Source organism: Trachurus japonicus, chromosome 3, assembly GCF_045865225.1.
Source record: "Trachurus japonicus isolate A0001 chromosome 3, Traja_1.0".
Taxonomy (NCBI): domain Eukaryota; kingdom Metazoa; phylum Chordata; class Actinopteri; order Carangiformes; family Carangidae; genus Trachurus; species Trachurus japonicus.
In genome coordinates, this window is record NC_140909.1 from 4,551,073 (window position 1) to 4,561,643 (window position 10,571).

Genomic DNA, 10,571 nt, shown 5'->3' on the forward strand with positions numbered 1-10,571 from the left:
CAGGGCACTTGATGTGTGTGTGTATACGTGTATATGTGTGTGTGTGTGTGTGTGTGTGTGTGGGTGTGTCTCAATTTATGCGGGAACATCTGAAGCTCAGATTCATCGGGACCGGATCATTCACACAGAAGAGAAGAGATCCACATTTTTAGACTCAAGGTTATTCTGCGTTTTCAATGATGCAGGTGGACGAAGCCTAGAAACACTGCAGCTCATATACACAACCAACCAACCAACCAACCAACCAACCAACCAACCAACCAACCAACCAACCAACCAACCAACCAGGGGAAGTGTACATCCATGCATGATGACACTATATATATTTTTTTTTTCAAATTTGCAGTAGTTTTTTGTTTTTTCTGGTCATGTAGCTTCAGTGTAGCAGGAAAAAAAAAAACAAGGTTGTGCTGCTGCATGCAGTGAAATGTTAGAGCACCTTTTTGTGAATGACTGCAGGACACTGCCACCTAGTGTTTCCTCACAGGTGAGGCACCTTCAGGTGAACATGGCAGTGTGTTTTCTTATCCTCCAACAATTACAAGACTTAGTGCAATTAAGAAATAACCTAAAAACATCAATAACACTTTTATGTTTTTTACAGTTTTAACTTGATGAATAAGGACATTAATAAGGGTTTGATATTGTAATTTAAATTGTTGTGTTTTTTGTTTTTTGTAATCAAGGGTGTAGCTGATGGTGTAGGTGACTGAAAGTAACAGAGTTTAAGTTAGGAGGCAGACATAAATAAGAATTATATTCTTCTTACTGCTCCTTTCCTATTATGAAAGGTGTTGATTTGAATGTAAGTATGGATTTATTTAGTTATCATCATATTGTATCGTACTGTACACTTTTATGAAAGGAACAAATAAAGAATGAATGAATAAACCATAAAAACATCTGAATGTGATCTGAAGTTATTTTAAACATAATCCAAAAAGATTTTAGGTCACTGCAGTCGCCCTTCATTCAAAAATACGTTTTTTTTTTACTAATTGCTGCTTTATTTGGATGTTTAAGTGGTTTAAGACACAAGAGGCAGGTTTCAAATGCACCTGTTTTTCTGTTCTGGTTTTAAATCAAAATTTAAAATGCCAACATAAAAAAAAAGAATAAAATTTTGTGACGTCACAACTAGTTTGGGGACAAATCATGGTCCCGTGGTGTGAAACTTACACATCCTAGTGACGGCTGCGGCTTCGTGCAGGAATCAAATGAAGAATCCACGTCAAACATTTCAGACTGTTGACGCCCCAGTTCACTGCTGTTTGTGGATATAACACAATCTGATGCCGTGACGCAGATATAACGGTTTATTTCAGCAGAGATGGTTTGATCTTGGTTTGACTTTATGGAAAAACATTATTTTTTTTTTTTTTTAGTTTTTGTAATGTTTTAACATGTAAAAACATTGACCTACCTAATTGGGGTTCCTTGCCTTAAGGTTTCTTGTTCAATCATTTACTCTGACAATCTGTCACATGTTTGGTGGCCCTGAGGACACTGAGTCTGTGTGCTCTTGTATTTGCTGTCACATGTATGGAACAGCTGAACGCACAGAAGCTCTCTGCTAATCAAGGCAAAACCCATGAAAGCGTTTTCAGCTATTTTCTGCAGCTACACGCTCCCTGATGCACAAGCTTGTTACCATGCTCACTCGTTCATATATTCAAACTGTGCTTTTGCTTCTTTTTCTAATCGTTTTGGTTTTGGGTTTTTTTTCATTTGGACGAGACACTTTTTTCATGCACTGATCAATTTTGAGATTTTTGGCTATTTTTCTTCCTTAACATATTCTCTCAGAAAAGTCAAAAGAAATGGTAGAAAATCCACATTAAGGTGGTTATTTTACTTCATTTTGTCTCTTTTATTGGTAGATTTCTCCTAAATGTACCAAAAGTTAGCAGCTACTGTGACTCACTGTGCTGTGCCTGTTGTCTGACCCATGTCATGTCAGGTATCACTGTAAAGCTCTCTCTGTATCCGCAACCAATCGTAAAAGTATGATTTACATTAACAATCTATGGAATTTTACAATGCAAGTCTTTAAAGGCCGTTTTCTCTAAATTAGTTTTTCCTCAGACTCTATTCTGAAGGTTTTTACAGAGGGGTTTGTTGATATATCATTCACAGCCTGATTTATACAACATTTTATTCCTAAAAACATGGAGAAATTGGATTTTTTTTAGGGCTGGTGACAGTATTTTCTCATTTACAAAGTGATAAAAAGAGATATCCAAAATCCCCTCTGTAAAAACCTTTGACTCTAATGTGTCAACAAAATAAAACAAGAATTTTGAAAGGGGCTTTATCCATTGTTCAGATTTCGGTTCTGGAAATGTATGCAAAATAGCGCATATTTCATCAGATATTGCCTCATTTACATATTTAAACATAAAATTTGACAAAACTTGTAATACAAAAAAATATTTGTCTTAATGTGAGTGATAAACTTGGGAAGTTTCATGGTGATATCTGTCTTAAACCCACCTGGGAACTTGAGGCAGGACTGGGAGGGGGCTATGTTGGGCTGCCGTGGGGGGAGAAGAGGCGAGGACGGTAGAGAGATGGACACGCCCTTGGTCAGTCTCTTCAGTTTGTCTGCGTGGCCGCTGTCGTGCTCCCTGTGGTGCCGGACGCGCCCGCCACCGCCGCCGCCGGTCCTCTGCAAGGTGCTGTGGGTGTACACCTCGCCGCCTGCAGCAGCACGGGGGGGAGGGGGGGTCAGAGCAGGACAGGTGTTCAGGTTAAAGAGGCCCAGAGTGAGACTGTCAGCAGGGCCGGCCCTAGGATGTTGGTGGCCCCCTAAACAAGGTTTCTGTTTGTGGCCCTGCACTCTAAGCACAAACACCAAATCACTGGTTAAAACTGAATACAGACGTGTTTATCCCTCTGAGGTCTGAGACTTTAACATATTTTCTTACATTGATCTTTTTAAGATACTTGCAGATGTAACAATACTCAAGTGTTTTATGTCTAAATATTAGAACCTCCGCTGTAAGCACACTGAGGCCAGTTTGTCCTAGAACACTGTAGAAAGAAATAATTTAGGCCAAATGCTGGAAATTTGAGGTCTGCTTTTTGAAACATTTCAAATCCCTTGTGAAAACACTCCTTCAGTCATGAGAATGAACTGTTTTGGTGCTTGAAATAGGATATGAATACAGTAATAGATAAGTGTAGAAAACAAGTCTAAAATGACATTTTGTAAGATTGTTTTTTGAGCACAAATGTTGTCATTCTGCCGTTCTATTTTCACCAAATGTCTCAAATGTGAGATAAAAGAAGCTGAATATTGACTTCACATTACATATAAAGCTCATAGCTGCACGTGCAGACCTCAGGATGTTTAAATGACTTGATGAACCCCGGTACCTTTCTGATCATGTGGCCCCCCACCTAACGGCTGTGGCCCTAAACAACCACATAGAGGGTTTATGCCAGCGGCCACCGGCCCTGATAGTCAGAGATGGACAGAGTACTCGACCCCAGTACTTGAGTAAGAGTACAAATACTACTAGTCAAAATTTACTCCATTACAAGTAAAAGTAGCTCAGTTGACATGTTACTCCAGTAAGAGTAAAAAAGTACTTGCTTCTAAAGGTACTTAAAGGTGCAATATGTAAGAATGTGGCCAAAAACGGTTACTGCAGTCAAATTCAAAACACAGTGATCTCATTTTTCTCTCCCAGTCGTAGCAGCAGCTCAGTGGAAGCAGCAGGGTTAGTATAGGGTTAAACTGAGGCTGAAACACCACTGACGCCGCCGTGACTGGGAGAGAGACTGGGCTAGGTGGCGCAACATGTAAACACGTTAATTCAAAACATAAACATGATTTGCAGTCTGCAAAAAAAGATTTTTAATGCGAATACTCTGGCTGTAGGATTGTTGTTGGTGAGTTCATCATCTTATATGAACATTATTCCTGAGTCTCTGTGACATATTAGGAGGATTTTACGGCCAGTTGCTTTAGATTTCTTACATATTGTACCTTTAAGTATCCCAAATGCTTTAAGTAAAAGTAAGAGTAAGAGTACATTTCTTATTTTTCACATCAATGAATTACTACAATTTTTCCTAAATGAATGAATTTAAGGAGCTTTTAACTCGTGTTTCTGAGAACTTTGGTGGCATCCTTATGGGTTAAGGATGACGTACAGTATTTCCACTTATACGTAGATCCCAGTGGAGAGCTGCACTGTGATAGGTTTCCTTCTTTGACAAAGTACTTTTCAGCCTTCCTAGAGATTAACTTGAGTAAAAGTAAAAGTATTTGTCTTGTAAATGTATTCAAGTAAGAGTAATAATAATGGGGGCGGGACTAGATCAGCTTTTGCTTCTCCCGCTTTCCCTTTCGGCCATGTGTATTGTATTATTTGAACTAAGATGAAGTGTGATGATGATGATTTAAATTGACATGCCCGAAACAAACAAATTGATTGATTGATTGATAATAAGTACCAAAGAAATCTAAGACTCTAGTAAAGTACAAATCCTCTGGATATGTACTTAAGTCCTACAGCACTCAAGTAAATTTCCTCCGTTACTGTCCACCACTGGAGATTGTAGCAGCAGCTTTATAACAACATGTCACACACAGAGGGAAGTGAAATCTCTCTCCCAGACAGAGCGAACATGTCTTGTCTTGGAGGCATATTGCTGAATGAGGTAATGGAAAGTTGGCAATGCCAGAACATCTATTTAAAGGAAATGGGATCAGATCACTCTCAATAATGAGGCTGTAGTGTACTACTATTCAACACTTCAATCACCCCACATCGTGTCCACGTTTACCGCAGCAGACACGATGATGCTGCTGCATGTGTCTTTAAATAAACACCATGCATGCAGAGTGACCTCGCTGTATGTAGGTTACACCGCTCAGAGGTCGGTCCACCAGGACTCACAATGTTTTACAAAAGATTCACAAATGCACGTTCGTTGCATCTATACTGTTGCACAACTCTGACAGGACTGCTGCTTCTCCAGGTGTTAGAGCAGCGATGTCAAACTCATTTTAGTTCAGGGGCCACATTCAGCGCAATCTGATCTCAAGTGGGCCAGACCGGTAAAATAAGAGCAAAATAACCTATAAATAATGGTAAATGGTAAATGGTCTGTATTTATATAGCGCTTTTCCATCTTAACGATACCCAAAAGCGCTTTACAGTACATCACATTCACCCATTCACACACACATTCACACTGTAATAATAATGAGAACTCTTAACGTTTCTCTTCGTTTTAGTGCAAAGAAGTACATTATTAAGATGTTTACATTAAATGAACTGTCCTTTTACAAAACATGTTATGAACAACCTGAAATTTCATGAGAAAAACACATGCAATTTCAACAATATTATGCCACTTCTGTCTTTAATGTAGTTTTCACACTTGTCAAATTCATCCCGCGGGCCGGACTGGACCCTCTGGTGGGCCGGTTTTGGCCCACGGGCCGCATGTTTGACATCCCTGTGTTAGAGGAAGCTCAGCTGAAGTTGAATCTTTTCTTTTTCCAAGAGAAAAGTGAAGAGGAAGTCTCTCTTTCTCTCTGTCTCTCTCTCTGATTGCCAATGATCACACCAGCACCAATGCACTGTAAACACACCATATCATTTTTAATGAGACTCACACACACACACACACAGCTCTCTATCTTCCTCTATGTTCTTCTCTCTATACCCAGAGCAGCACATTATGAAATATTAATGAGCAACATGGTTTGCTCTAATACTGAGCCCTGCTTATGATGATCATCTATCTCATCTCCTCACTGCTGCAGTCTGAGAGAGAGATCTCTCCTCTGCTGCAGCAAGTTGACAAGTTCATCCTGTGGAAAAGCTTCTTCACATGCAGCAGACGTGAAGCTCACAGGTTAATAATAACACACAGCCGCCCATACACATGGAAAATAAAAGAAACCATTCATAAATTCCTCTGAAATCCAGTGTGTGCATGTGTGTGTGTGTGTGTGTGTGTTTTTTAGTAGGTCAGGATGTTTGCCTAACCCACTCTAACTTCGCCTGACACACTTTAAAGGCAAGCAGCGGGACGCCGTGTGAAGGACAGAACACACTGATGAATTAGGCTAATTGAAATGGCTCTACTTATCTCACCCAAGAGGAGAGAACCTGGATATTGTCATGAAACAATGAATGCAAGAGCTGCTGCTGCTGCTGCTGCTGCTGCTGCTGCTGCTGCTGCGTGAGTGTGTGCAATGCATCATATCTGCATGCATCTTAACATAAAGCTGTGATCAAGGACAAGAAAATATATTATATAGGCTTATAATAATATGATAATTAAAAAAAAACTGTGATTAAATGGCATTAAGCAGGCAAGACATAGGCTATACATCACACAGCCAGAGGTGCAGTGCTGGGGCCACCATGCTGCAGTCACAGTTTGGTTACACAGGTGTTGTTCTCTTCTCACCTGGATGCCTCTGGTTCTTCTTTTCTCCACGTTTCCCTCCTCCCTTGTTTCCAAACACAGCTCTGAACATCGCTGCTGTTGCGTCACCGTCTAGCTACCGCCTGTGGAAGAAGACCAAGACCAGAAGCAAAATGTTCATTTGAATTAAGAAGAGCACATTATTTTCAGGCAACATTACCTTTAACTGTTAGTAGTACTGAAGCTGCAGGGTTTTTTTTGTTTTTTTTTAGAGCATAAATAACAGTCAGTAATTTTCTTTACATAACCATTAGTGCAGTTGAGGATGTTCACACTTAAAAATCATGTCGTGTGGAAATTAAAAACCAGAGTTACCTGTTCTTAAGTCTCCTCTGATGATCGCATTTCCTCCTCATAAATCCACGGGGCGCAGACGGAGGAACATTTCACCTGGCGGGGTCCAATTAAGAAGTGAAGTGAAGTGAAGTGAAATGCTGCGTCTCCTCCTCAGTCAAGTCACAGAGAGAGAGAGAGAGAGGGAGGGAGGGAGGGAGGGACGCGGTTGCGCGCGTCGTGCACATGCATGTGATGTGTCTCATTTGATGCAGCCTTACCCTGTATTAGCACCAGACCCTGGGCCTTCAATAGGACCATGGAGCAATAAAAAATTAAACATAGAAATAGAAATAATAATAGGCTAGCTAGAGCCTTGTCACATGGATGGTCGGTGTATTACATGTTTCTTTGCCCTAACTGGCTTCACATCACACAAGGTGATTCTGGAAAAACAGTCATTCAAAGCTGGCTATCATGAATCACTTATTTAAAAAATAAAAAATAAATGAAACAAGCAAATAACACATTCACTTATTTGTTTACGTAGCTGGAATGAAAGTAAAATGTCAATCATGAGCTGTTCAACAACTAAAGATGTATTTTTGATAATGTTTTTTGTGTTTGTTTGAGCTTAGACACAGTTGAATTTCACTGTAGATTTAATATTTCTGCCAAAAGTGGCTATAAAACAAACTCCTCCTGAGGTGAAATGGGAAAAATAGATTTAGAAAGGAAATGTGTATTTTATTTTTCTTATCATAATGATGCTGTTTCTTTGACTCTACAAAGTCACACACATTAGGTAAAGGAGAGATTTATATATATATTTTTTACATTTCATGACATTTCGAGTGGGATTGTGGGTATTTATTAATATATTGGTTTGTAAAAGTATAAACAACGTTGTTCTACATGGTGGATTGTGAGGAAAGAGGTCAGATTCAATACAGGATGAACTTTTGTAAATTAGGGTACAAGTGATTCCTGTACATCTCCACTAGGGGGGGGGGGGGGTAGTGTTGCGTGCAGTTCCCGCTCCGTCCTGAGGGGGGCGTACCGGTGGTGCCCTATTTAATCCGCTGGCTTCACTCTCCTCGCTCTTTTCTCTCGTGTCTGAAGCAGCGGAGGAGAAGAAGGAGGAAGAAGCTCGTCTTCTGTACAATAAAAATGCAAAACAAATCCAGAGTTTCAACCACCATGAGCACCGCCACCGACACGACCTGTTACTGTGAGTATATGACTGGTTTTTACGTCTCAATGCGGAGAGAAACGCAGCGTTATTAACGGATTAAGAGTCGATGTTAAACCTCAGAAGTCAATGAACACGTGTTAAAGCCTTCGACTAATGCTGCGTTCGAGACGACTCGGAACTCGGAACATCTTTTTAAAACCGAAGAGAAATAACAATATGAATTTACTGTGTTCCGTAATCTGTAACAGTAAATAGATAATGTATATTTCATAACGTTTTAATGTATTGTGGCATTTAAGAAAGGCGTTTTAATCCATGTTTTACCATTGACGGTGTGATTCTGGAAGCAGGAGTCAGAAAATCCCGAGTTTCAAGTTATCTCGAACGCAGCACAAGGCCTTTATGCTTTTTCTACGTCTGCTTCAAAAAACTATTAAATATAACATGTCAGATTATCCACCTTAACTATTAAATCGATAACACGAGGGGACGTGGAGTGTTTATCGGGGGAAAATAAAAACAAAAATGAAATAAACACTAAGACACGGGTACAAACTTTAGCATAGCACTGGATATGCTACGAGCTAGCGTCAATGCTAACTTCAATGTTCAGACTAAACTCTAAAAATGTTAAATTTCTTCAGTTTACCGTCAATAATCAAGGAAAAGGACTGATTGATCAACCGATAAATAACCAATCGGTAGATTATTAGATGTTTAGCAGATTTGTATTGATTCTCTGTATTAAAATGCACTCGTTTTGTGTCTGTGCTGTGGATATTTTAGATTCTGGCTTCTAATTTCCGGGTTCATTTAATTATTTTTTATTTTTTACCACATAATTTTTTTTATTTAAATCGAAAAATTACATATAATAAAAATAGTAATTAAAAGTTATACATTTCTATTTGTAAGCTATTAATTCTCTTAAGTAAGATGACCTAGTGAGTGGATGTTTTAGATTTTGGCTAATTTCTGGAATTTAATACACTACTTTTTTATCACTGTATTGTTTGAAAAATTTGGGGAAAAATATATGTGGATTATACAAAAGTTATAAGAAGAGCTTCCAGTGAATTATATAGGTTTTAGTTCCACTGCTGTGGATATTGTATATTCTGGTTTTTCTTCTTGTGCAGTTTCTTTAACAGAAATGAGTTGACATCACCAGAAACCACATTTTCAAAGTTGTGTTGAGTCTTGAGAAAGTGAGCGTTTTTTTTTTTTTTCTCTGTACAGTGAGTTCTTAACAATAATCCCTCTTCTTTCCTAGTGGATCATGTGCCGGTTGTTGGACACCTGATGGGGCCAGATGGAGGATGATGATGATGGTGGTGTTTGAGTTTCTGCAGAACGTCAGAGTAAACACCACAGTCTGTCACCAGTCACGACTTGCTGCTGGTGGTGGTGGGGAAAAAAGAGAAAGAAATGGGTTTGAGAGAGCAGCTCCAACAGCAGGACCCTCAGCCCTGCAGAGAGGCTGTGATTGGGGGAAAAGTAAGTAAGATGTGTGTAATGTTTGCAGTATTTTGTGCCTAAAGCACCGTCGGCAGCATCTTTGACAGCCTGGGCTCTCTGCTGTGAGAAATCCTGGGTTTTAATATTTCAGATGCAACATTAAATGTCCCCGCGCTTTCTGCTCGCCTCTTTCCCATGGCGTCTCGGATTGAAGAGGGGAGGATAAATATTAACAACAAATGTACCGTAATATTTTGTAAAGAGCCTGAATGTAATGTTGTTTCTCCTCCATTTTTCAGTCTTGGATGTTTTAACGTTGGAGATGAAACCAGAGAGAAGACTGTGAAACGCAGTGCTGAGGAGTCTAGAGAAGAACTGATACCTTTTTTTTTATTTTTATAGGTGAGTAAACAAGTGCATACGTGTGTGTTTTGTAGTTGCATCCACTGATAGACCTGAAGCAGACAACATTGGCTTCTGGGTTTGCATAGAGATGCTAAACTGATCCTTCCTCGCGCTTTCTGGCTGCTGCAGTCTATAGCAGAACGGATTGAATTGAGGAATACATGACGCAACAGTGTTGGTTTTTGTGAGTTATGACCATAGAATCAGTACTTAAGTCACAATTTTAGCCCCTGAAACTATGTATAGTAGTGTAGTGTTTGTGTTGTCATTAACTTCAGTGTTTTTTCAAGCAGCTTATAAAAGCATTTTTCTGTTATTTGATATCTCGAGGCATAAAGACTTATTCCAGTGACTTTCTATGACATCATTTGCTTTTGATTATGACTGCAAGGCTTCTGTTTTTTTAAATAAAGTGCTGTATAAATATCATTTTTGTTGGCGCTATTGTCTTGTAGGTAATAAAGACACCATGAACACCTGATGGAGATTGGAACAATGGAGCATTTTCTCTTCTGCCTGAAACTCAACAGAAAATGTTTTGTTTTTTTTGTTTTGTTTTTTCATTTGCCATCTTATCACCAGCAGTTTTTCATCTGTATTGTACATTATGAATGTGAATCTGCATAATTAAAATTCTGGTGTATCAAACTGGCTTTTTGTTTGCAATAAAAAAAACTATTGAATTCAATTCCTGGAGCATTTTTTGTGTTTACTTCTTCCTTAGTGTTAAACTGTAATTACTGTGAGGTGGTGAGTTGATGTATAATTAATTCAAATATCATGA

General features: G+C 39.1%; 1 protein-coding gene, 1 long non-coding RNA gene and 1 other non-coding gene across 3 annotated transcripts in view; 2 read left to right on the forward strand and 1 right to left on the reverse strand.

Moving 5' to 3' along the window:
- LOC146989450 (protein TANC1-like) overlaps positions 1-6,508 on the reverse strand; it is an 87,713-nt gene extending 81,205 nt beyond the window's left edge. The window contains 2 exon segments of the mRNA XM_085773012.1: positions 2,494-2,700; positions 6,439-6,508. Coding sequence (XP_085629138.1) covers positions 2,494-2,700; positions 6,439-6,508 — 277 coding nt within the window.
- Positions 6,509-7,840: 1,332 nt separating this feature from the next.
- LOC146989451 (uncharacterized) lies at positions 7,841-10,452 on the forward strand. The gene is made up of 4 exons (XR_015035621.1): positions 7,841-7,960; positions 9,198-9,421; positions 9,682-9,784; positions 10,243-10,452. It is a non-coding gene; the product is annotated as an uncharacterized LOC146989451 (long non-coding RNA).
- On the forward strand, positions 9,820-9,952 carry LOC146989452 (small nucleolar RNA SNORA31). Its single transcript, XR_015035666.1, has one exon. It is a non-coding gene; the product is annotated as a small nucleolar RNA SNORA31 (small nucleolar RNA).
- Positions 10,453-10,571: the final 119 nt, after the last annotated feature.